This window comes from Symphodus melops (assembly GCF_947650265.1).
Source record: "Symphodus melops genome assembly, chromosome: 1".
NCBI lineage: Eukaryota > Metazoa > Chordata > Actinopteri > Labriformes > Labridae > Symphodus > Symphodus melops.
This window is the reverse complement of record NC_136691.1, coordinates 55,315,177-55,341,761: the sequence shown is the minus strand read 5'-3', so window position 1 is coordinate 55,341,761 and position 26,585 is coordinate 55,315,177. Positions and strand designations below refer to the sequence as shown.

The window sequence follows — 26,585 nt, the reverse complement described above, 5'->3', positions numbered from 1 at the left end:
AGGCACATCTGTCACACCGTGCAGCGAGCTACGTGCTTTTACAGGCGGTGAGAGTGCATCCCGTTTCCTTTGGGTCATGAACATCTGCACGCCTCAGCAACTGTACTGTACAGTCCCTGATGTTTGTTAACTTCTCTCCATGTCACAAAAATAGCGATAGTGGCGAGAGAGAGAGAAGCCATCTTTAACAACCTGGCCCAGCCTGCATGAAATCAAACCATCTGGCCCCGCCCCTCTCTACCTGAATGCAACCTAAATGTAGAGAGAGACGGTAACACAAGGAACTCTGACACTGTCAGGGGTCGTGGCAATTTTTGCTCCAACATCCAAAATATATAAAATACTGCCTAAACAATATTAAACTCATCTCTCCACATCCTAAAATGTTTATTCAGTCACCTGCTGCTTCTTTTATAACATGAGGCGTTTCTTCTTCCTCTGTGGTTTAACTTCCTTGATGAGTGACGCAGCAGGAAGTTGGACTTTAACTCTGTCAGGGTGTGTTTCAGTGCTAACCTAACAAACAATCCTGACACATTCAGTAAGAGATCTTGTAGAGGGAGCGGCTCTCGCTCTTCCTTTATAGTTTTTAAATATTTTATATTTTCACCGCTCTAGTCCTCTCTCTCACAATAAACAAACATTTAATCAACCGGACTTCCTTCCATGGATTGATGTGTTTACAGTCTGTGATAAGAAGAGCTGCGTCCACAGAAACCGCCTGCCTTTATTAGTGATGGTGTATTGTTCATAATGACAGTAACCTATTTAAAAAGAAGGAGGACGGGTGTTAGACGACGTGGGCCAATCAGGCGTGGACTTAGACAACTTTATTTATCCCATTCAGTTCCAGTCCATCCAGACCGAGCATGCATTTACATACAAACAGCAGACAGCGTTTATCAGAGACGGCAAACAAATCAGTACTCGACGAAGACGAGCGCTGACACCCTCTTGTGCTTTCATCAGTCTTTATTTGTATAGCATGAATTCATAACAAGTGTTATCTCCAGAGACTTTACATAAGAGCAGGTAAAAAGACCATGTTCCTCGTTATGTTTACAAAAAGCAGGTAAAAGATCTTACTTATTGCTATATTACAAGGACCCAGCTTAATCTGTCATAGCGTGAAAAGAAAAAATGGGATGGGAGGAAATGGGATAAGATGCAGAAAGAAGGATAGGATAGGATGGGGGTCAGAGACAGAGATTGGTTGTTTGGGCAGGCCATCCTCACCAACATTCCCGAAGAATATAAGAGCGCTTTGAGGACAACAGTGATACATAAATAAGTCAAAAAATACATAAACAAGAAATTCTAAGATGTACTGCAGTCACATTGAGGACTACATTAAAGAATGTAGCGGTACGTACAAGGTGCTGGTGCAGGAATCACAGGAATAAACCCCTATCAGGTTAAACTAAGCAGGGTATACGGTTTCACACACTTGAGAAGTGGCCCCTCTCACACCACAGTATCAGAATCAAGTATTTGACATCAAATTGCAGAGCTATAAAACATTCGATTTTTACCTTTAACTTCCACTTTTTCTCCAGTTTTCTCCACACTATCTCATAATGTCATAAACAGAAATATCATCTTATTTCAACAATAAATTGAAATGTTAAAAATGATCTCACCAAGAGAAAAACTGAAAGTAGTGACCCCACATGTTTTTTGGTCGTAGTTTTCATTCAAGTGAAACTTCTCTACATCCGGGTGAAGCCGATCTGGGATTTTATGGGCAGATGCCGATATCAATGTAAGGAAGAGAAAAAAAATGGAAAGCGATCTATTGGCTTATTCTCAGATCTACTTTTGATCTGAAGAGCTTGATAGATAAAAACATGTAGTGTTTAAACTATTAAGGAGTTTAAGTATCTCAGGGTAGCTTGGGCCAGGTGATTGACAGACAGATTGAGGTCGGCAGTAATGCGGGCGCTGTGCTGGATCGTTGTGGTGAAGAGAGAGCTGAGCCTCCATTTATCCTGAGCTAGGTAGTGTTGGGTCCAGCCAGGATGACAAACTTCAGGCTGTGTCCCTTTGGAGAACCAGGACAAAAGACTCTTTATCCCAGGATGCCTTTGTAGGTAGCGGCAACATTATGTTGGGGTTTTATGATGTAACATTTATTTGTCGAATTAAATTTAATAATTAAGTTTACTTAATTATTAAAATAAATCAATAATTATTATTAAACTGAGTTTCATAAACCTTGGGGCACCACCCTGTAAACAGGCAACAACCAAAATATTACAAATATCAGTCTCAAAATTAGTTAATTAAATACCAATATCATTAATAATTAATAATCTGTATTTAATTGAAGGTGTGAAATCCGAACACAAAGCCCTTTCACCCAGCCTAAGTCACAATGCAAATACACAGTAATCACAAACAACTGCTCTTTAAATTATAACAGAATTTATTTAACAAAGCAACATCAAGTTAATCAATGAAACTCAATCAAACAAACAACTATTATAAACTAAACTACAGGTAACAAACAAAACAAACAAGCATGGCACGTGTGTGTGTGTGCGTGTTTCTGTGAGAGAGAGAGAGAGAGAGAGAGAGATCAAAATGGCAGCGCGACCACGCGTGGTCACGTGATGGCGGACACAGAACACAGGTCTCCTAACCTGGTCTATTGTCTAGAGACGGAGTCAAACTCTGTCTCTACCTGATCTATGTTTCTGCAGCGTCTGGAAAGCCAAAGATATCTGTGTGTGCGTCTGCCGAAAGGTGCGTGTGTGCGTAAAGGGAGAGAGCGAGAGAGAGGAAAGAGCACACCTCAGAAGCTCAATCGCAGCCTGGAACTCACGCACATCTCAGAGCATAGTTTACTTCACTACCAGAAGCCAGTGGCCGGATTTGTGTCAGACGGCGTTCACACTAGTCTTTCTGATAATGAGTCTATTACCCGGTTATGATGCCAGAGTTCACAGAGAAACACACGAGACGCAGCGGCACAAATAAAGGAAACAAAAGAGGTTTTACTCTCATAAACCTAAGACACAGTGGTCAAACACCAAGCAAATATTATCACAGTTTCACAATAATAACTCAGTTATTAAACACACTCTCTATATCTAACTGCCCAGACCTAGCTATGCCTCACTTGTAACCGTTTTGTCCGCGGTTGATGAAGGAAGAAAAGGTCCTCGGAACGGTCTTTCGCAGTCTTCCTGCAGTTGTATGGTGATGGCGGTGCGTCCAAGGGGTTGAGCAGCCGTGGTGTCCTCCGTCAAGCGAGGTGATCTCCGTGGATGTCCTCCACTCCACTCCACTTTAAAACCCAGTCACTCTACCCACGCTTTTGTTGTTGTTGTTTTTTTAGTTTTTGTTTTGTGGCCTCACACCCATAGTGAGACTCTACATGTACATGTACATTACACACTGACATGCCACAAACACACACAGGCTTTCTCCTGCCCAGTCCAGGAGTTAGCCCACAAATCTACACATGAAACTCTTCTCTTTCTCTCTTCCTCTTGTTTATTTGTTTCATGTGTTTTGTCAAAGAATGCACCTTGAGTAGCAAAGCTTCGCTAATGCCTGATTATGTTTTGATGTTTAGCGTTAGACATAGTTAGACAGTCTGCCCAGACTTTGCCTCAATGCCTGCCCAGACCAAATGCCTCTTGAATTTATGGACTGTTTGCCAAACTAACTTTTGTACAAGTATCTCCAAAGCACGTGGACTGGTGGCCCATAGTGCCATGAAGACCATGACCTGCATCCCACTCTTCAGGCCAGGGGGGATGTTGGGTCCAGCCAGGATGACAAAGTTCAGGTTGTGTCCCTTTGGAGAACCAGGACAAAAGACTCTTTATCCTAGCATGCCTTACAGGTACTCCCAGAAGGCTTTGCCACACCTAACACATAGGTGTGAAGTTTGGGAGGGATAATACCCCAGGACAACCAGTGTTCTGTCTCTTTCATACGTCGTCTGGCGACGTCTGAGGATACAACTCTGCTTCCTGTTTCACAACACGATTCTCTTTGTTTAAAAGTTTTGACGAGCAGCTAACCCGAGGCCTTGAAGCATACCGACATCCTGAATTCCGAGCTTAGATCATCCATTTGAACGCATCTCTAGGAAGAGCGTCTTATTTCTCCCGTATCCCGTAACGGTATTGAGAGAGATCGTAAGGATTACGTCTCGTTCCGTTCTGTAAAAGAAAGGACATCCACGGAGATCACCTCGCTCGACGGAGGACACCACGGCCCTGCTCAACCCCTTGGATGCGCCACCATCACCATACAACTGCAGGAAGACGGCTAAAGACCGTTCCAAGGACCCCTTTCCTTCCTTCATCAACCGCGGACAAACGGTTACAAGTGAGGCTTAGCTAGGTCTGGGCAGTTAGATATAGAGAGTGTGTTTAATAACTGAGTTATTATTGTGAAACTGTGATAATATTTGCTTGGTGTTTGACCACTGTGTCTTAGGTTTATGAGAGTAAAACCTCTTTTGTTTTCTTTATTTGGGCCGCTACGTCTCGTGTGTTTCTCTGTGAACTTTCGCGTCATAACCGGGTAATAGACTCATTATCAGAAAGACTAGTGTGAACGCTGTCTGATAAAAATCCGGCCACTGGCTTCTGGTAGTGAAGTTAACTATGCTCTGAGTTGTGCGTGAGGCTGAGATTGAGCTTCTGAGGTGTGCTCTTTTCTCTCTCTCGCTCTCTCCCTTTACGCACACGCGCACCTTTTGGCAGACGCACACACAGATATCTTTGGCTTTCCAGACGCTGCAGAAACATAGATCAGGTAGAGACAGAGTTTGACTCCGTCTCTAGACAATAGACCAGGTTAGGAGACCTGTGTTCTGTGTCCACCATCACGTGACCACGCTGCCATTTTGATCTCTCTCTCTCTCACTCATTCTCACAGAAACACGCCCCCACACACACACACACACGTGCCATGCTTGTTTGTTTCTGTTTGTTACCTGTAGTTTAGTTTATGATAGTTGTTTGTTTGATTGAGTTTCATCGATCAACTTGATGTTTCTTTGTTAAATAAATTCTGTTATAATTTAAAGAGCAGTTGTTTGTGATTACTGTGTATTTGCATTGTGACTTATTATTGAAGATATTGGTATTTAATTGAATAATTTGAGACTGATATTTGTAATATTTTGGTTATTCCCTGTTTACAGGGTGGTGCTCCGAGGTTTATTAAACTCAGTTTAATAATAATTATTGACTTATATTAATAATTAAGTAAACTTAATTATAAAACCCCAACATAATGTTGCCACCGTGGAGGGTCCCTACAGTAGTGAACAAGATCACAGATACAAGCGGCTGTAATGGGTTTCCTCCAGAGGATGTCCTGGCTCATCCTTAGAGATGGGAGAGGAGCTCAGGCATTCAGAGGGAGCTTGGAGAACAGCCGCTACCCCTTCACATGGAAAGTGGTCAGTCGAAGTGGTAAATGATGTTTAACCAGTGAATAAATGTCATAAAACAGATTTATTTTCTGATGTTTGGTTTTCCTCTCATTATTTATTCTTTGTAAATGTTTTTCTTTCTCTTTTCAGAGTCCAACAAATGAAGCAGATGTCTCAGGTGAATCTCTTTTATTGAATTTATTTTATGGGGGGTTTTTTTCTGGTCATCCTGTTTTAAACGATCAGTCAGGATGTTCTGGGGTTTAGTTCTTGTTTTTAACACTAAAAACAAAAGTTCAATAATCTTTCTCTTTGTACTTTTTGACTCAAAAACTTTCATCTTAGTTGTTGGAAAGGCCCATTTATGTAAAAAAAAAAAAACCTTTTTATTTAACTGACAAGTCCAAGAATAAATTAATGAAAAATTTTCAAAAAATGAAAAATATGACCCATTTAAAAGAGTCATAAGAAATACGTGTTTGTAGGTAACATCACTGCTGGATTGATTCTGAACAATTTCAGACTTTTCTTGGAGTTGATCATTCCTATCTCAAATTTAACTTTGCTTTCTTGATTTTAATGGTTGTGTTTGACATTTGGAATAAAAATTGATTGCTTTCATTGTTAGATTCAGCGACAGATTCAAAGACGGCAGAATCAGAAGTTGAGTCTGGAGATGGAGCTTCTGCAGAGAAACAAGACGGTAAAAAGAACATGCAACAAGCAGCAATATGTAACTCTGACCCCTAGTGTTTAAAATGAGTACTGCAGTTTAAACTCTAATTATCACAGAGAGCTGTCTCTGCCCTCCTCTTTAGAGTGGATGCTCACACAGGTCACAATGTGGTGGACACTGAAGCTTCAGTGTTTAGCCAGCTCTGCATGGGTCTGTAAAGCTTTCTGCATTCGAAACTCTCTCCATGTTTCAAAACCATCTGTAGTGACCAATTTTAACAAATCCAATTATGTTTAGAAAGGCCACTTTGGTGTTGAATGTGGACGCTGTTTTCAAACGCGTGCTCAGCTCTTAAAAAACATAAGAAGGCTGTTGATATACTTTTGGATATATTCATCCATTTATTGTTCAACTTGTAAAAAATGATCAAAACAAACAAACAAAACAAAAAAAGACGAACCACTACGTCCATTGGAATTAAATAAACCCCAAAATCCACTTTCTCCTTCTCTTCTCAGGCTGACATGGTGGAAAAACTTTTTGCTCTCATTCACACACCAGTCCACCTCACCTGGAGCCCTCATTAAAAACACTTCCCCGGGCTCCCCCTAGTGCCCAGTAAAGGGACTGCATATATAAACAAAGAAAATATGCAACACATAGTTTGGCTCCAACACCATCTCTGCTCTGATGTCTGGAAAACAGAGAGATATCCAAAACAGCCTTGTGGGGGTTTGACATGCGAAGTAAAATTGCTTCTGAGTAGACTGAAGACTAGAAAAAAACAAGCTCATATCTATTTAACATGTGTGCTTGGTTTCTGATTTTTCTTGCACTTTTTTGAAACAAATAATTAGAAATACCTCGTATGAATAACAGAGGCTAAAGCTGTTTTATTTGTCTCCTCTCAGAGTCCATTCAGAGCTTCTCTGTGGTTTTGGACAATGTTGAGTCCAGCATGTCCAGAGATCTGCTGCTGTTGCTGGTGGAGAGCATCTCAGGTTTGGACGACAGTTTTTACAGTCTGGAGATCATCGTGGAGAGCAACAGAGCTGTGGTCACCTTTAACAGCCCAGCAGGTAAGAAACTCACATGACTACAGTGAAGACCTGCAGATCCAGAGCACATTAACACCACAGCCTATAGGTGTAGAAGTAATAATGTAAACACACTGCTCATCTGTCCTGTCTCTGACAACAGTCTGTTGACAACAGCCGCTGTACGACTGACCCTGCTCCGTTAGTTATTACTGTTTTATATTTAAGATTGTATATCTCATGATCAGACACGGGGCCTTTCTGAACAGTTTGAAGATTTTCAACTTGTGGTTGTACTGAAAGAAGCAGAGGTGGCTTTCTGCTGCGAATGCTCTCTCCTATATGACGCAATATGCCAATTTTGGGTCACGTAAAGAAAACGTTTAGGCGTTTTGCCTCAGGGCAAAATGAGGGCTGGATTCACGACCATTCAACACTACTACCATGTTTCTAATGATACAAAGTTTAATGCAAATGGGTGAAATATCCCTTGAAGGCTTTGGTAACTCCTAACAAACAGGTTAATCCAGAGTATTTTGCAGATGTGGAGAAGTTTCTCACTGTGAGTCAGACCAGCCAGAAGCTGCAGAAATACAAACTGACCGTCTGGAAGTTAGAGGAAGCAAAGAGCATCCGACTGGAGAGTCTTCCTCCTACTGTGATTGAAGGTAAAAGCTGTTTTCATCCCAGTAAAGTGGTCTGTGTTTAGAGGATATTCTGTTGACATGTTTTGTATTAACTGTTTTCAATAAGTTTTCTGTTTGTTTTTGTTCTTAAAACGTACTTCTGATGATTTTGCAGACCTGTTGGAGCTGTACTTTGAGAAGAACTGGGCCCAGCCAGAGAACATCACCATGATCCCAGATGAAGAGGCTGCCATTGTCACTTTCGTTGACCCCAAAGGTTTTCCATTTAGCTTTACTGATTACTCCCTGTTATTTGGTCACGTGTGTTCTTTAAGCCTAAGGACCAAAAACTGTTTGGCTAAAAGTAACAAAAACGGTTTGGCTAAAAGTAATTTGAACCATCATCCAGTACGTGTTCATTTGACTGTTGAGTCTTTGATTGGTTCATGATGGACGCGACTGGTAGGATTTAACAACCTCTGATGCTGGAATATAAAGCAGACATTGACTAAAGACATGGCCTTTTTTTTGGCCACTTGATGCTGCCTAAATAACAAAACGCCATCTATCAGTTTTGGTAAATAAATAAAAAAGGATCAAAGCAGCAAACCAGACGAACATACTGGAGGTCAGCAGTTTTTAAAGTTGGTCTCCAAAGACTTTAAGAAACGTGTCTGTAAGTATGAGCACATAGGTGTTGCTAAATAAAATAGATGGTTTCCTGAGTTAATATTATTGAGATACTAATTCTGTTAGCCAGTTAACAGCATTTTCCAATATGTCAAAAAACTAAGATATACATTTCGGTACATCTGTGAGAAATTGTACACAGAACAAGGACGTCAGTACTCAGCACATTATTTGAAAAATTGTGTATCCTATTACCTGGAAGATTTATCTTTATAGACACCTAAGATTAATACATCAAAAATATGAAAAATATGAAAAAAACATGAATACTAATCAACTACTTATTCTACACTTCTGTTTTTATCTGCAGTTGTGAAAACCATTTGCATCAAAAGAGACTACTCAATTGGATCCACTCCTGTCAAGGTGTATCCGTACTACGAGTCCCTTGGCACCGCCCTTTATGGCAAAGAACGACCAACATGGAAGATGCCGGAGCCATTCACAGAGGGTGTTCATCACGTCATCTGGAAATTTCTCCAGATCAAGAAACTGTCTAACAGCATCAGTGACCAGATGCGTCCATACTTCTGCTACGTAAACATGGAAAAGCCTGAAGTGGAGCTAAGCCCTATCCCAACATTTTTGAGGCAGAAAGGTCTAACCGCCCAACAGGTCGATCTGTGGAAGACCACAGCTCAAGATGCCTTCCGTCTACACATGTCTCAGTACACTGCATTTGAATGTACAACAAACGGACCTGCGTGGAAAGCTGCAGAGAAAGAGGTCCGCTCTGTTGTCAGGGAAGATGCCCACCTTGATTTGGATGCATCCAGGGGGGTTTTGACCGTGGCTGGGAAAGCTGACAATGTAAAAACATTCAGGCCGTCTGTGGAGAACATCGTTAGTAAAGCTTTGAGTCAGATTGAACGGCAGACAAATGGAGTCTCTGAAGTAATGAATTTGTCCCCTGCAATTTTCTACATCCTGCAGCAGGAAGGACTTCAGAAAGCTACACAGGACATTTCCCCTGAGATGAACCTCTCATATGATCAAAGCTCCCAGAAGTTAACCATTACAGGGCTCCCTGCAGAGGTTTCCAAGACTAAGGCATGGATCTTGGAGCGAAATGTGAGTAGGAGTAAAAAACAGATAGAACTTCAGTCAGGTCTTTTAGACTTTCTCAAGACCGTGGATCCCATGGACATGTCGCAGCATCTGTTCACATCCCAAGGTGTCAGTGCCATCTTCAGTGTTGAAAACAAGGGGGTTTTACTGTTGGGGAGTTCTGAGGATGCTCTTGCTTCAACAGACCCGGGCTCATGACAAAACAGCCATCTGATAAAGCTGTGCTGGTCTTAAAAATGGGATGGGAGGAAATGGGATAAGATGCAGAAAGAAAGATAGGATAGGATGGGGGTCAGAGACAGAGATTGGTTGTTTGGGCAGGCCATCCTCACCAACATTCCCGAAGAACCTAAGAGCGCTTTGAGGACAACAGTGATACATAAATAAGTCAATAAATGCATAAACAAGAAATTCTAAGATGTACTGCAGTCACATTGAGGACTACATTAAAGAATGTAGCGGTACGTACAAGGTGCTGGTGCAGGAATCACAGGAATAAACCCCTATCAGGTTAAACTAAGCAGGGTATACGGTTTCACACACTTGAGAAGTGGCCCCTCTCACACCACAGTATCAGAATCAAGTTTTTGACATCAAATTGCAGAGCTATAAAACATTCGATTTTTACCTTTAACTTCCACTTTTTCTCCAGTTTTCTCCACACTATCTCATAATGTCATAAACAGAAATATCATCTTATTTCAACAATAAATTGACACATTGAAAATGATCTCACCAAGAGAAAAACTGAAAGTAGTGACCCCACATGTTTTTTGGTCGTAGATTTCATTCAAGTGAAACTTCTCTACATCCGGGTGAAGCCGATCTGGGATTTTATGGGCAGATGCCGATATCAATATAAGGAAGAGAAAAAAAATGGAGAGCGATCTATTGGCTGATTCTCAGATCTACTTTTGATCTGAAGAGCTTGATAGATAAATACATGTAGTGTTTAAACTCTTAAAGGAGTTTAAGTATCTCAGGGTAGGATGGGCCAGGTGATTGACAGACGGATTGAGGTCGGCAGTAATGCGGGCGCTGTGCTGGATCGTTGTGGTGAAGAGAGAGCTGAGCCTCCATTTATCCTGAGCTAGGTAGTGAACAAGATCACGGATACAAGCGGCTGTAATGGGTTTCCTCCAGAGGATGTTTTGGCTCATCCTTAGAGATGGGTGAGGAACTTGGAGTACAGCAGCTACTCCTTCACATGGAAAGTAGTCAGTCGAAGTGGTAAATGATGTTTAACCAGTGAATAAATGTTCAGATTTATTTTCTGATGTTTGGTTTTCCTCTCATCATTTATTCTTTGTAAATGTTTTTCTTTCTCTTTTCAGAGTCCAAAAAATGAAGCAGATGTCTCAGGTGAATCTCTTTTATTGAATTTATTTTATGGGTTTTTTTTCTGGTCATCCTGTTTTAAACGATCAGTCAGATGTTCTGGGGTTTAGTTCTTGTTTTTAACACTCAAACCAACAGTTCAATAATCTTTCTCTTTGTACTTTCTGACTCAAAAAGGTTCATCTTAGTTGTTGCAAAGGCCCATTTATGTCTGAGAGAAAGCTTAACTGCTTCCTTTAGTTTTTATTTCACTGACAAGTCCAAAAGTAAATTAATGAAAAATATGACCGATTTAACAGAGTGGCAAGAAATACGTGTTTGTAGGTAACGTCACTGCTGGATTGATTCTAAACAAATTCAGCCTTTTCTTGGAGGTGATCATTCTTATCTCAAATTTAACTTTGCTTTACTGGTTGTGTTTGACATTTGGGATCAAAACAAAAGATTCAAAGACGGCAGAATCAGAAGTTCAGTCTGGAGATGGAGCTTCTGCAGAGAAACAAGACGGTATAAACATGCAACAAGGAACAATATGTAACTCTGACCCCTAGTGTTTAAAATAAGTACTGCAGTCTAAACTCTAATCATCACAGAGAGCTGTCCCCCCCCTCCTCTCACACAGGTCAGCATGTGGTGGACACTGTAGCTTCAGTGTTTAGCCAGCTCTGCATGTGGTGGACACTGTAGCTTCAGTGTTTAGCCAGCTCTGCATGTGGTGGACACTGTAGCTTCAGTGTTTAGCCAGCTCTGCATGGGTCTGTAAAGCTTTCTGTGTTCTAACCTCTCTCCATGTTTCATCTCCAACATTGATCCTAGTTTGAGCAGCTTTCTGCTGCTGGAGCTTATTAGAAACATGCAGAGGCTTTTTAGCTCGGGTACAATCACTTCTATCTGAAGCAGTTCCACTGCCCGCTTCCATCGCTGCAACACCTGTTCACCTGATAACTGCTCTCATATCTGGCAAACCCAGGGGCGTCCAAAAAAGCCGTGTGGGGGTTTGACATACGAAGTAAAATTGCTTTTGAGTAGACTGAAGACAAAAAAAAAAACAAGCTCATATCTATTTACCATTTATGCTCATTTTCCGATTTTTCTTGCACTGGTTTGAAACAAACAATTAGAAATACCTCGTCTGAATAACAGGAGCTAAAGCTGTTTTTTTTATTCGTCTCCTCTCAGAATCCATTCAGAGCTTCTCTGTGGTTTTGGACAATGTTGAGTCCAGCATGTCCAGAGATCTGCTGCTGATGCTGGTGGAGAGCATCTCAGGTTTGGACGACAGTTTTTACACTCTGGAGATCATCGTGGAGAGCAACAGAGCTGTGGTCACCTTTAACAGCCCAGCAGGTAAGAAACTCACATGACTACAGTGAAGACCTGCAGGTCCAGAGCACATTACCACCACAGCCTATAGGTGTAGAAGTAATAATGTAAACACACTGCTCATCTGTCCTGTCTCTGACAACAGTCTGTTGACAACAGCCGCTGTACGACTGACCCTGCGCCGTTAGTTATTACTTTTTGTTTTATATTTAAGATTGTATATCTCATGATCAGACACGGGGCCTTTCTGAACAGTTTGAAGACTTTTAACTTGTGCGTTCAGTGGTTGTACTAAAAAAAGCAGAGGGGGCTTTCTGCTGCGAACGGTCTCTTCTCTTTGAAAACAACTGAAAAAGGACGTTGGTGCTCAGAGAAAAAGCTTGGTAGACACAGGGCCTGAAATAAGTTTCTTTGACAGGAGACAACAAGTCCAAAGTCAACATATTAGATTTTACAGACCCTGAACCAGTTATGGTGGAGTTTAAGGCTTCGGTAATTCCAAACAAACAGGTTAATCCAGAGTGTTTTGCAGATGTGGAGAAGTTTCTCACTGTGAGTCAGACCAGCCAGAAGCTGCAGAAATACAAACTGACCGTCTGGAAGTTAGAGGAAACAAAGAGCGTCCGACTGGAGAGTCTTCCTCCTACTGTGATTGAAGGTAAAAGCTGTTTTAATCCCAGTAAACTGGTCTGTGTTTAGAGGATATTCTGTTGATATGTTTTGTTTTAACTGTTTACAATAAGTTTTCTGTTTGTTTTTGTTCTTAAAACGTACTTCTGATGATTTTGCAGACCTGTTGGAGCTGTACTTTGAGAAGAACTGGGCCCAGCCAAAGAACATCACCATGATCCCAGATGAAGAGGCTGCCATTGTCACTTTCGTTGACCCCAAAGGTTTTCCATTTAGCTTTACTAATTAGTCCCTGTTATTTGGTCACATGTGTTCTTTAAGCCTAAGGACCAAAAACTGTTTGGCTAAAAGCAACAAAAACGGTTTGGCGTCAAGAAATTTGAACCATCATCCAATGCACGTGGATTTGACTGTTCAGTCTTTGATTGGTTCATGATGGACGCGACTGGTAGGATTTAACAACCTCTGATGCTGGAATATAAAGCAGGCATTGACTAAAGACATGGCTTTTTTTGCCCACTTGATGCTGCCTAAATAACAAACGCCATCTATCAGTTTTGGTAAATAAATAAAAAAGGATCAAAGCAGCAAACCAGACGAACATACTGTAGGTCAGCAGTTTTTAAAGTTGGTCTCCAAAGACTTTAAGAAATGTGTCTGTAAGTATGAGCACATAGGTGTTGCTAAATAAAACAGATGGTTTCCTGAGTTAATATTATTGAGATACTATTATTCTGTTAGCCAGTTAACAGCATTTTCTATTATGTTAAAAAACTAAGATACATTCTGGGACATCTGTGAGAAATTGTACACAGAACAAGGACGTCAGTACTCAGCACATTATTTGAAAAATGGTGTATCTTATGACCTGGATGATTTATCTTTATAGACACCAAAGATTAATACATCAAAAATATGAAAAATATGAATACTAATCAACTACTTATTCTACACTTCTGTTTTTATCTGCAGTTGTGAAAAACATTAGCATCAAAAGAGACTACTCAATTGGATCCACTCCTGTCAAGGTGTATCCGTACTACGAGTCCCTTGGCACCGCCCTTTATGGCAAAGAACGACCAACATGGAAGATGCCGGAGCCTTTCACAGAGGGTGTTCATCACGTCATCTGGAAATTTCTCCAGATCAAGAAACTGTCTAACAGCATCAGTGACCAGATGCGTCCATACTTCTGCAACGTAAACATGGAAAAGCCTGAAGTGGAGCTAAGCCCTATCCCAACATTTTTGAGGCAGAAAGGTCTAACCGCCCAACAGGTCGATCTGTGGAAGACCACAGCTCAAGACGCCTTCCGTCTACACATGTCTCAGTACACTGCATTTGAATGTACAACAAACGGACCTGCGTGGAAAGCTGCAGAGAAAGAGGTCCGCTCTGTTGTCAGGGAAGATGCCCACCTTGATTTGGATGAATCCAGGGGGGTTTTGACCGTGGCTGGGAAAGCTGACAATGTAAAAACATTCAGGCCGTCTGTGGAGAACATCGTTAGTAAAGCTTTGAGTCAGATTGAACAGCAGACAAATGGAGTCTCTGAAGTAATGAATTTGTCCCCTGCAATTTTCTACATCCTGAAGCAGGAAGGACTTCAGAAAGCTACACAGGACATTTCCCCTGAGATGAACCTCTCATATGATCAAAGCTCCCAGAAGTTAACCATTACAGGGCTCCCTGCAGAGGTTTCCAAGACTAAGGCATGGATCTTGGAGCGAAACGTGAGTAGGGGTAAAAAACAGATAGAACTTCATCCAGGTCTTTTAGACTTTCTCAAGACCGTGGATCCCATGGACATGTTGCAGCATCTGTTCACATCCCAAGGTGTCAGTGCCATCTTCAGTGTTGAAAACAAGGGGGTTCTGCTGTTGGGGAGTTCTGAGGGTGCTCTTGCTTCAACAGACCCGGGCTCATGACAGAACAGCCATCTGATAAAGCTGTGCTGGTCTTGAAAATGGGATGGGAGGAAATGGGATAAGATGCGGAAAGAAGGATAGGATAGGATGGGGGTCAGAGACAGAGATTGGTCGTTTGGGCAGGCCATCCTCACCAACATTCCCGAAGAACCTAAGAGCGCTTTGAGGACAACAGTGATACATAAATAAGTCAAAAAATACATAAACAAGAAATTCTAAGACATACTGCAGTCACATTGAGGACTACATTAAAGAATGTAGCGGTACGTACAAGGTGCTGGTGCAGGAATCACAGGAATAAACCCCTATCAGGTTAAACTAAGCAGGGTATACGGTTTCACACACTTGAGAAGTGGCCCCTCTCACACCACAGTATCAGAATCAAGTTTTTGACATCAAATTGCAGAGCTATAAAACATTCGATTTTTACCTTTAACTTCCACTTTTTCTCCAGTTTTCTCCACACTATCTCATAATATCAAAAACAGAAATATCATCTTATTTCAACAATAAATTGACACATTGAAAATGATCTCACCAAGAGAAAAACTGAAAGTAGTGACCCCACATGTTTTTTGGTCGTAGATTTCATTCAAGTGAAACTTCTCTACATCCGGGTGAAGCCGATCTGGGATTTTATGGGCAGATGCCGATATCAATATAAGGAAGAGAAAAAAAATGGAGAGCGATCTATTGGCTGATTCTCAGATCTACTTTTGATCTGAAGAGCTTGATAGATAAATACATGTAGTGTTTAAACTCTTAAAGGAGTTTAAGTATCTCAGGGTAGGATGGGCCAGGTGATTGACAGACGGATTGAGGTCGGCAGTAATGCGGGCGCTGTGCTGGATCGTTGTGGTGAAGAGAGAGCTGAGCCTCCATTTATCCTGAGCTAGGTAGTGAACAAGATCACGGATACAAGCGGCTGTAATGGGTTTCCTCCAGAGGATGTCCTGGCTCATCCTTAGAGATGGGTGAGGAACTTGGAGTACAGCAGCTACTCCTTCACATGGAAAGTAGTCAGTCGAAGTGGTAAATGATGTTTAACCAGTGAATAAATGTTCAGATTTATTTTCTGATGTTTGGTTTTCCTCTCATCATTTATTCTTTGTAAATGTTTTTCTTTCTCTTTTCAGAGTCCAAAAAATGAAGCAGATGTCTCAGGTGAATCTCTTTTATTGAATTTATTTTATGGGTTTTTTTTCTGGTCATCCTGTTTTAAACGATCAGTCAGATGTTCTGGGGTTTAGTTCTTGTTTTTAACACTCAAACCAACAGTTCAATAATCTTTCTCTTTGTACTTTCTGACTCAAAAAGGTTCATCTTAGTTGTTGCAAAGGCCCATTTATGTCTGAGAGAAAGCTTAACTGCTTCCTTTAATTTTTATTTCACTGACAAGTCCAAAAGTAAATTAATAAAAAATATGACCGATTAAACAGAGTGACAAGGAATACGTGTTTGTAGGTAACGTCACTGCTGGATTGATTCTAAACAAATTCAGCCTTTTCTTGGAGGTGATCATTCTTATCTCAAATTTAACTTTGCTTTACTGGTTGTGTTTGACATTTGGGATCAAAACAAAAGATTCAAAGACGGCAGAATCAGAAGTTCAGTCTGGAGATGGAGCTTCTGCAGAGAAACAAGACGGTATAAACATGCAACAAGGAACAATATGTAACTCTGACCCCTAGTGTTTAAAATAAGTACTGCAGTCTAAACTCTAATCATCACAGAGAGCTGTCCCCCCCCTCCTCTCACACAGGTCAGCATGTGGTGGACACTGTAGCTTCAGTGTTTAGCCAGCTCTGCATGTGGTGGACACTGTAGCTTCAGTGTTTAGCCAGCTCTGCATGTGGTGGACACTGTAGCTTCAGTGTTTAGCCAGCTCTGCATGGGTCTGTAAAGCTTTCTGCGTTCTAACCTCTCTCCATGTTTCAAAAGCTTCTCCAACATTGATCCTAGTTTGAGCAGCTTTCTGCTGCTGGAGCTTATTAGAAACATGCAGAGGCTTTTTAGCTCGGGTACAATCACTTCTATCTGAAGCAGTTCCACTGCCCGCTTCCATCGCTGCAACACCTGTTCACCTGATAACTGCTCTCATATCTGGCAAACCCAGGGGCGTCCAAAAAAGCCGTGTGGGGGTTTGACATACGAAGTAAAATTGCTTTTGAGTAGACTGAAGACTAAAAAAAAATACAAGCTCATATCTATTTACCATTTATGCTCATTTTCCGATTTTTCTTGCACTGGTTTGAAACAAACAATTAGAAATACCTCGTCTGAATAACAGGAGCTAAAGCTGTTTTTTTTATTTGTCTCCTCTCAGAATCCATTCAGAGCTTCTCTGTGGTTTTGGACAATGTTGAGTCCAGCATGTCCAGAGATCTGCTGCTGATGCTGGTGGAGAGCATCTCAGGTTTGGACGACAGTTTTTACACTCTGGAGATCATCGTGGAGAGCAACAGAGCTGTGGTCACCTTTAACAGCCCAGCAGGTAAGAAACTCACATGACTACAGTGAAGACCTGCAGGTCCAGAGCACATTACCACCACAGCCTATAGGTGTAGAAGTAATAATGTAAACACACTGCTCATCTGTCCTGTCTCTGACAACAGTCTGTTGACAACAGCCGCTGTACGACTGACACTGCGCCGTTAGTTATTACTGTTTGTTTTATATTTAAGATTGTATATCTCATGATCAGACACGGGGCCTTTCTGAACAGTTTGAAGATTTTCAACTTGTGCGTTCAGTGGTTGTACTAAAAAAAGCAGAGGGGGCTTTCTGCTGCGAACGGTCTCTTCTCTTTGAAAACAACTGAAAAAGGACGTTGGTGCTCAGAGAAAAAGCTTGGTAGACACAGGGCCTGAAATAAGTTTCTTTGACAGGAGACAACAAGTCCAAAGTCAACATATTAGATTTTACAGACCCTGAACCAGTTATGGTGGAGTTTAAGGCTTCGGTAATTCCAAACAAACAGGTTAATCCAGAGTGTTTTGCAGATGTGGAGAAGTTTCTCACTGTGAGTCAGACCAGCCAGAAGCTGCAGAAATACAAACTGACCGTCTGGAAGTTAGAGGAAACAAAGAGCGTCCGACTGGAGAGTCTTCCTCCTACTGTGATTGAAGGTAAAAGCTGTTTTAATCCCAGTAAACTGGTCTGTGTTTAGAGGATATTCTGTTGACATGTTTTGTTTTAACTGTTTTCAATAAGTTTTCTGTTTGCTTTTGTTCTTAAAACGTACTTCTGATGATTTTGCAGACCTGTTGGAGCTGTACTTTGAGAAGAACTGGGCCCAGCCAGAGAACATCACCATGATCCCAGATGAAGAGGCTGCCATTGTCACTTTTGTTGACCCCAAAGGTTTTCCATTTAGCTTTACTGATTACTCCCTGTTATTTGGGTTTGGCAACAAGTAATTTGAACCATCATCCAATGCACGTGGATTTGACTGTTGAGTCTTTGATTGGTTCATGATGGACGCTACTGGTAGGATTTAACAACCTCTGATGCTGGAATATAAAGCAGACATTGACTAAAAATGTGGCTTTTTTTGGCCACTTGATGCTGCCTAAATAACAAACGCCATCAATCAGTTTTGGTAAATAAATAAAAAAGGATCAAAGCAGCAAACCAGACAAGCATACTGTAGGTCAGCAGTTTTTAAAGTTGGTCTCCAAAGACCAACTTTAAAAACTGAGCACATAGGTGTTGCCAAAAGAAATAGATGGTTTTCTGAGTTCATATTATTGAGATACTAATTCTGTTAGCCAGTTAACAGCATTTTCTATTATGTTAACAAACTAAGATATACATTTCGGTACATCTGTGAGAAATTGTACACAGAACAAGGACGTCAGTACTCAGCACATTATTTGTAAAATTGTGTATCTTATGACCTGGATGGTTAATCTTTATAGACACCAAAGATTAATACATGAAAAAAAAACATAAATACTAATCAACTACTTATTCTACAATTCTGTTTTTATCTGCAGTTGTGAAAAACATTTGCATCAAAAGAGACTACTCAATTGGATCCACTCCTGTCAAGGTGTATCCGTACTACGAGTCCCTTGGCACCGCCCTTTATGGCAAAGAACGACCAACATGGAAGATGCCGGAGCCTTTCACAGAGGGTGTTCATCACGTCATCTGGAAATTTCTCCAGATCAAGAAACTGTCTAACAGCATCAGTGACCAGATGCGTCCATACTTCTGCTACGTAAACATGGAAAAGCCTGAAGTGGAGCTAAGCCCTATCCCAACATTTTTGAGGCAGAAAGGTCTAACCGCCCAACAGGTCGATCTGTGGAAGACCACAGCTCAAGACGCCTTCCGTCTACACATGTCTCAGTACACTGCATTTGAATGTACAACAAACGGACCTGCATGGAAAGCTGCAGAGAAAGAGGTCCGCTCTGTTGTCAGGGAAGATGCCCACCTTGATTTGGATGCATCCAGGGGGGTTTTGACCGTGGCTGGGAAAGCTGACAATTTAAAAACATTCAGGCCGTCTGTGGAGAACATCGTTAGTAAAGCTTTGTGTCAGATTGAGCGGCAGACAAATGGAGTCTCTGAAGTAATGAATTGGTCCCCTGCAATTTTCTACATCCTGAAGCAGGAAGGACTTCAGAAAGCTACACAGGACATTTCACTTGAGATGAACCTCTCATATGATCAAAGCTCCCAGAAGTTAACCATTAGAGGGCTCCCTGCAGAGGTTTCCAAGACTAAGGCATGGATCTTGGAGCGAAATGTAAATAGGAGTAAAAAACAAATAGAACTTCATCCAGGTCTTTTAGACTTTCTCAAGACCGTGGATCCCATGGACATGTCGCAGCATCTGTTCACATCCCAAGGTGTCAGTGCCATCTTCAGTGTTGAAAACAAGGGGGTTTTGCTGTTGGGGAGTTCTGAGGGTGCTCTTGCTGGTGCAGAGAGTAAGTTAAAGGAGAGTTTAACAGTCATGATTCTAGATGTGGAAGACCAGGCAGTTCTGAATCTTCCTGACTGGGTTGATCTAAACCGAAAGCTTTTGGACAGCTACAATTCTTCAAAGAAGAAAACAGTGTCCATACAGATCTACCCAGGAAGACAAGATCAAATAACAGTGGCAGGCTTCATGAATCCAGTGAAAGAGGTCAGTCGTAATCTGTTAAAATTCATTGATTGCTACTCCCGAGTTGAAGAAAGAATTCGTTTGAAGTCTGCTGTCGTTGAGTTCATCGATAAAAAAAACCCACAAGAATTATCCAATATTGGAAAAGACAATGGTGTGAAAGTGAATTTGGATGCACTAAGGCAAAGAATCAATATCACTGGGGCTCGTCTTCATGTTGAGAAAGCCAAATCCTGCCTTAAAGAACTGACCGGTTCGCTCTTCAGTGACAACCTGAGAATGAATAAGCCTGGAGCAAAGAAGTTTTTCCAATCTCAAGAAGCATGGTTTCAGTCCATTATAATGAGTGAGTTCAGTTGTGTGGTGATACTTCGTCCAGAGAATCAAGAGGAAGAGGAAGAAGAGAACAATGAGGATGAGAATGGCTTTAGTTATTTGAAAGTGAAGACTGCCGGTGGAGTCCTGGTGTCTGTGAGCAAAGCAGACATTTGTCAGTTTGGAGTTTGGAGGTCTGTCGACTTGTTTCTGGAGACGGAGGAGTTTGAACCCACAGAGTTCGAGTTTTGTGCTGACAACGAAAAGGTAAACATTAAAACAGTTCGGCTGTGAGTCTGTCATACATAACTAATACTATCAATTCTACGTAAACTAAGAGCGCAAGCGGAAAATTTTTCATTTGGCGAGTACATTTCGGATGGCTATCTGCCACAAAGCGGGTAAATGTTTTACCAAAAAGTCATAAAAACACAATTTGTCATTTAGATCAGTAAAAAATATGTTTGGCCAGTGAATTTTTTCATCCTTGGCCGGTGAGAAGTTGAGAAGTTAATTTCGGACTCTGAGTGCCACTACAAGAGTTCGTAGGGTAGCCAACCCAGCAACGAAAACAGACGGCCAAGATGTATGACAAGACAGTAAGAGCTCTTTGAATCCAACCTAAACAATCACACAGGCCAAGTTCAGAAAACAGTTTGAAGTTTTCAGACGTTGAAGTCGAGTAAATGAAAATGCTTTTGCATTATATAACCAAACTCCTCCCCACCTCTGCAGGCTTTAAGTCAGGCAAAGAAAAGGATTGAGAAGCTGATTTTGGAAGAGCAGGCATCAAAAACCATCCAAGACCAGTACATCAGTCAGCTGTCGCAGGAAGACATGGAGAAGCTGAAGGACCTGCAGAGGAACTTGACGGTGAGCATCCGTCTGGACAATGGGCAGGAGGACGAGGAGCCAAAAATCCACCTGGAGGGTCTGACCAGGGACGTCTCCAACGTGGAGTCTACAATCAGGTCAGCAGATTTATTAAAGAGCATATTGCAGGTTAAAGACAAAACTTAACTAATCATAGGAAAATACGTTAACAATACTGTTTTTAAAGAAATTCTGAAATTAATAACCCACAGGGTCTCCTTGAGATGTTTTAGTCTTTGCTTTTTACTTCCGCATTCGGCTGTGACGTAACATAAGGGAGTCCCGCTGAATCCCCGTCTGTTTAACATAGAAAATCATGGATCCGAGTGTCACTCCCGTCAATAAATAGGAAGAAAATATGTATTCCTTTACATATAATGGTGTGCTGGCTTATTATTCTGAACCTGTTAGATGTGATAGACAGCAGAAACAGGCAGGATTAGAGGAATAACGGCCTCAGGAGAGAAGTTGTGGTGTGAGGAGAGACCCGGAGCAGGCTTCCTGCTGAGTGACAGGTGTCAGCTCGCGATATATGGGCGAGTGCTGTGTTCACATCAGCATATATAAAGTTTGTAATCACATTCAATCAATTAAAAAACAATTTGTAGAAGGTGCAAGTGCCGATCATTCACCTTTACATTGTATGGGAGCTGCTCGTAAAAACGGCAAATCTGTACAACGTATTACAGTGCCACGCTGTGCGAGAGAGAGAGAGAGAGAAAGAGAGAGAGAGAGAGAGAGAGAGAACCCGATTACACGGCCTGTGCAAATGCAGCACTATGTCTTTATTGTTTATTCCTCATGCAGCCCAGTGCTCACGTTGTTATAGAAAATACAGTGTATGATGCAGGATTCTCCTGACGTGAGTTCACAGCGCACGTCCACTGAACGTAATCCACACAAACATGCACAACAGCACACACACTCCACAGTTTAATACGTGCACATATATTAGGCTACTACAAAAAGTTCAACATTTTAATGGGATAGAGGACCGACAGACGTAAAGCTTGTGTTTCTGTTTGTTTCCAAACTGCGCGTTCCGTCTTTCCCCACTGCGCACACAGACACACACACACACACACAGACACACACACACACACACACACGCGCGCGCACACACACACGCGCTCTCTTGTAACAGAGTTGGATTTATAATAAATCGTATGACTACATATATTAAAACAGACTGTCCGGTGTCTATTACGCGCAAACTAGAGAATATAACAGAGGATTCCAGCAGATCAAATCATTAAACGCTGCGTATATAATATTTCATGTTAAACACCCAGAGATTTAAATTAATAAGGAAACGCTTTTGTGTCTGATGCCGAAATATTCAACGTGTCTGTTCGATGGTTTCTGAGGTTGTGGGAATAATTCACCAAAACACACTATGAATAATCAACCATTTACACTGTGCACCCGAATGTGCGCCGCGCAAATTACAAACTATTGCAGGGAGGCATCCTGTCTATTCTCACTCACTACCACGTATCATTACTCCTCTTTAATCATGTTTTAGCCTGTTTGTTGTGCTTTAATTCTTTTGTGCTGCTTTCTAAATGTTTGTTTGTAAAGTGTTTTATGCTCTCGGAGCAAGACAAGTTCCCTCAGGGGCAATAAAGGCTTCATTCATTCATTCATTCATACACGGACGCATAAAGCCGATCAAAGCAGAGTGACAGAACACGACTCCCTTACGTTACGTCATGTGACCCGTTGTTGAAAAAAAGTGAGTTCTAAACAGCTACACTAAAAACAGCCACTTTCTCCTTTAAACTAGATTAGAGCACTTGTGTGTTGAAGAATATACAGAAAATTGATGTACTTATTCTACAGCCCTTATCTGACAACATGAAGTGTTAATCTCAACTTTTTTTAACCTGCAATATGCTCTTTAATTGGACGTAAAGAGAGAATCATAAAGCTTCTTAGTCCACTTCTCAGAATGCTAGGTCATTCCTTAAAATGTTTTGTTCCTGTCCTGAAGGGAAATCATCCAGAGGGTGGAAAGGCAGGAGAACTTAAAAAGGCAGGCCACACTGATGAGTTCACTTGTGGAGTGGCAGTTTCAACACCCCAACGGGAATAATGTACCCTTCGACATCTTCACCAACCTCAAACTGGAGGAGGCTCTGAATAAAAAAGAATCTGTGAAGATCAAAATCAACAATGAAAACTTCAAGGCTGATGTTGAGTTTAGAACAGCAGTTTCAGCAAATGGACATAAAAGGGTGGAGCTACTCAGAAAGGACTTGAAAAGTGAGTAACTGTGTTATTCTATTGCTCAGTAAGGTTGTTTTTAAAGTCAAACTACAGTTGACCAATGTGGATTGTACCTACATTTTTTAAAATATGTCTGTTTTATTGTTCAAACACTAGCTACACAAGCACGACAAAGATTGTTATTTTCTTTGCAGGCAGTGCTCCTCTGCCGTCAAATTGGGAAGACATGAAAGGCGCCCTCCTCAAGCTGTTTGCTCTGACTCCAGGAACCACTGAATACAAGGATGTGGAGACGGAACTGACAAAGACGGGACTCACAGCAAACATCATCAGTGTATGTTTACATTCTGGTCATCTTGTCCTGTGTTAAGCAAAAAATTTGGCATGCCCAACCCACATGGTGTGCATTATATAGTGCTTTAACAGTAGCCCACTACATCCAAAGTGCTTTCTCAGCTCAAGCAGCTGCCACATAGGCACCTGCACACACCTATAAATCAGCTTCTCTTTCAGCTCACAGAACCAATTGCCTAAACTTCAGCATCAATGACAGAAACAAAAACCTTCTTTAGGTTGGTCAGAACGGATCAATTCCCTGTCAACAAGCACTATTGTTTTCTCCTACTAATTTACGTTGGTCTCAAAAAGGCCCTTAAGAATATGGAAATGGGCGCCTCAGATGTTACTGTAGCGGCACCAGGCATAGAGGAGCTATGTTTGAGTGCTCGAAAAGCAGCCTTGTGTTTAGCATCTGCAGCATGGCGTGCTAACACTTTCTTGCCATTGCAAACTGATCTTTATCCATGGCCCAACCAGATCCATATATCCATATCCATATCCATATCAGGTCTGTATCCACACAGCTATTGCTTTTGCGTAAGGCCTACCACATATATGAGTTACTGCTGTCACGATGTAAACAACTAAACACGTGACGTTCAGCACAAGGTTCTCACAGGGGCGGACTCTGTTTCTGATTGGTTGCTAAAGAGGAAAGGAGCAGTGGTTTGTTCAGCCATAGACTGTATAACAATTGATAGAGGGCGCTAGAAACACATGGAGACCAGGCATGTGGATTCACACTGCAAACGAATGCTTATTACACGCCACGCTTTAGGAATGCTTACGAATTTTGGCAGCCTGTACATTCACACTAGTCTATGCAAAAAAATTCCGTCTCATAATTTTAATTTGACGGAATTCCGTCATGTAGATGGAAAACTTTAATCCCTGCACTATAGGAGTGACAGCCTTTGCTATACCTTTAAATATGATGTTTTATTTGTTTGCAGATTGAACGAGTCCAAAATCCGACTCTGTGGCAGACCTACGAACTGAAGAAGAATCACATGGAGAAGAAGAACAAACACACAAACAACGAGAGGCAACTTTTTCATGGTACAGGAGCCGACTCCATCGATCTCATCAACCAACATGGCTTCAACCGCAGCTATGCAGGAAGACATGGTAATAATATAAAACAAAGAGTATGACATAGATCTGATCTTTATGTAAAGTGAATTTAGATAACACCTGTTATGATTTGGTGCTGTACAATAAATCTTTATTGGTTGATATAACAGGTTAAAATGATTTTATGTGTACACGTTGCTGTCTGAATATTAACCATATTAAAACTGGATGGGCTCCTGTCGTTGAACATAATTTAAGCCAAACTTTCCCCAGCAGGCTGACATCGTCAAGGATCTGTTATATTGTCCATCTTTTTATACAGTCCTTGATTGTAAGTTTATTTTTGTTTGTTTGCAGCTGCGATGTATGGTAACGGCACGTACTTCGCTGTGGATCCATGCTACTCAGCACAAGGCTACGCCAAGCCGGACTCTTCCGGACATAAGCGCATGTACCTGGCCCGGGTCCTGGTGGGAGACTTCACCCAGGGAAGAAGTGGCATGCTCGTCCCGCCCGCCAAGAACACTGGGAATGCTTCAGATCTGTATGACAGCCTCACTGATAACAACTCCCCTCCATCCATGTTTATTGTGTTCAATGATGCGCATGCATACCCAGAATATCTGATCACATTTACATAAACTGCTGCGATCCTTTACCGCAACAGCTCTGATAAAAAAGCAGCTTTGTCTGTGAGTGTTCCAGTTTCACTGAGCACTCAACAAGACAAATACAAAAAAGCTATATTTTAAGTTTAAAATGTAAGGATTGCAACTTTTAGCTATTAATACATTAATAGCTAAAAGATTATCAGGTAGTGTTGTAATCCTCGAATCGGTCTCTTGACTAAAACAATATCAGTACAAAGATGATCGGCCTATAAACGGATCACATGGTAAAACCTTTAAACTGTCTTGTGTAATGATTGTTTAAAATCATAGAGAATTATCTAATTCTCTATTAATCCCTTATACACTCCTGGATAAATCATAAAGAAACCATCATAAGGCGGCTGTGTTTAAAATGTATTTCTGCTTAAATTGTTCAAATTAAAAAAGAAAAGCTCCCAAACCTAGAGTATATGTCCCAACCTGAATCATTTTAAACTCTTTGCACCATCTGTTTTAATTTGAAATAAACTCTGAAAAACTTAAACTATTTGTTTTTTATGTTGCAAATGAAATAAGATGAATTACATCTGGATTATTTTCACAGATGGTGGTCGTAGCCAGGGTTAGAGACTTACTGTTTCAAGTCTTGAGTTGAGCTTTTAGCAGCAGTTTTCCGATGTGACCTTAGTTTGATAAAGAAAAGATGTACATTAGGAGGACAACTAGTAAGCAAATACTGAGACTAGAAAAGCACTATATGAGCTTGAATCCATTCACCGTTAGCATGAAGATGTAGCTTTACCGTGTAGCACTTACTGTTTCTGTTAGCTGACAATAACTCAGACTCAAAGAAAAGCTAAAGAGAACAGTTTGATTTTCTACAAGTGTGCTAAATGGAAAACCTTTAATAACAAATAATACCACTAATTATTCCAACTTCTTACCTTTAAATGCTTTGAAACGGCTAATCTCTTTTTCCCTCTCGTGCTGACCGTTACTTTGGTCCGCCATAACCGGAAAACAAACTGGGCGGAGTTGGCGCCACTTTCAAAAGATATGTTTAAAAAAACAATGAAATAAACTAGTAGTTCTGTTAAAACATTGGATTCTTATTAAAAACAAAGATAAAATGTATGTAATAGACCGAAAAAATGTAGTCGATGTTGTATTATCGTCACGGACCGTAACGTTGATCTGACCCCGCCTTAAATTGAGTCAAGCCAATAATATAACGGGATTTATGATTGACAGGCGCATAAACCAATCGGTGTCATACAAAGACAACTCGTTTTTTGTGCGACATCA

The 26,585-nt window shown here is 41.2% G+C and overlaps 2 protein-coding genes and 1 long non-coding RNA gene across 4 annotated transcripts in view; 2 read left to right on the top strand and 1 right to left on the bottom strand.

Annotated features, from left to right (window-relative positions):
• Window positions 1-9,903, top strand: part of LOC306817396 (protein mono-ADP-ribosyltransferase PARP14-like) — an 11,632-nt gene extending 1,729 nt beyond the window's left edge. The window contains exons 3-8 of the mRNA XM_079334225.1: window positions 5,552-5,579; window positions 6,030-6,104; window positions 6,989-7,156; window positions 7,657-7,782; window positions 7,916-8,017; window positions 8,741-9,903. Coding sequence (XP_079190351.1) covers window positions 5,552-5,579; window positions 6,030-6,104; window positions 6,989-7,156; window positions 7,657-7,782; window positions 7,916-8,017; window positions 8,741-9,696 — 1,455 coding nt within the window. The 3' untranslated portion in view covers window positions 9,697-9,903. The remainder of the gene's footprint in view (window positions 1-5,551; window positions 5,580-6,029; window positions 6,105-6,988; window positions 7,157-7,656; window positions 7,783-7,915; window positions 8,018-8,740) is intronic.
• LOC306818424 overlaps window positions 1-26,585 on the bottom strand; it is a 27,910-nt gene extending 1,325 nt beyond the window's left edge. Inside the window, exons 1-2 of the long non-coding RNA XR_013778193.1 lie at window positions 26,225-26,585; window positions 25,916-25,963 (exon numbers count right to left, since the gene is read on the bottom strand). This is a non-coding gene — a long non-coding RNA (uncharacterized lncRNA). The remainder of the gene's footprint in view (window positions 1-25,915; window positions 25,964-26,224) is intronic.
• On the top strand, window positions 5,263-25,961 carry LOC306841895 (protein mono-ADP-ribosyltransferase PARP14-like). 2 transcript variants are annotated; one of them, XM_079371918.1, is made up of 15 exons: window positions 5,263-5,286; window positions 10,593-12,183; window positions 12,692-12,817; window positions 12,951-13,052; window positions 13,762-14,522; window positions 15,854-15,881; window positions 17,044-17,211; window positions 17,720-17,845; window positions 17,979-18,080; window positions 18,716-20,421; window positions 20,890-21,125; window positions 23,021-23,292; window positions 23,451-23,590; window positions 24,549-24,723; window positions 25,027-25,961. In XM_079371918.1, exons 2-15 carry the CDS (start codon window positions 12,063-12,065, stop codon window positions 25,308-25,310), a joined length of 4,347 nt encoding a protein of 1,448 aa, XP_079228044.1. In that variant the 5' UTR covers window positions 5,263-5,286; window positions 10,593-12,062; the 3' UTR covers window positions 25,311-25,961. The 2 variants fall into 2 exon arrangements, with proteins under 2 accessions (XP_079228044.1, XP_079228045.1); XM_079371919.1 differs by lacking the exon at window positions 5,263-5,286 and having other exon boundaries at window positions 9,931-10,860; window positions 12,016-12,183.

Bases quoted from the DNA above. Each gene is read 5' to 3' on its own strand.
- LOC306841895 (XM_079371918.1), top strand. From the start codon at position 12,063: ATGTCCAGAGATCTGCTGCTGATGCTGGTGGAGAGCATCTCAGGTTTG. The intron at 18,081-18,715 runs GTTTTCCATTTA...TTTTATCTGCAG, and splicing joins CACTTTTGTTGACCCCAAAG to TTGTGAAAAACATTTGCATC. The intron at 23,293-23,450 runs GTGAGTAACTGT...TTTTCTTTGCAG, and splicing joins ACTCAGAAAGGACTTGAAAA to GCAGTGCTCCTCTGCCGTCA.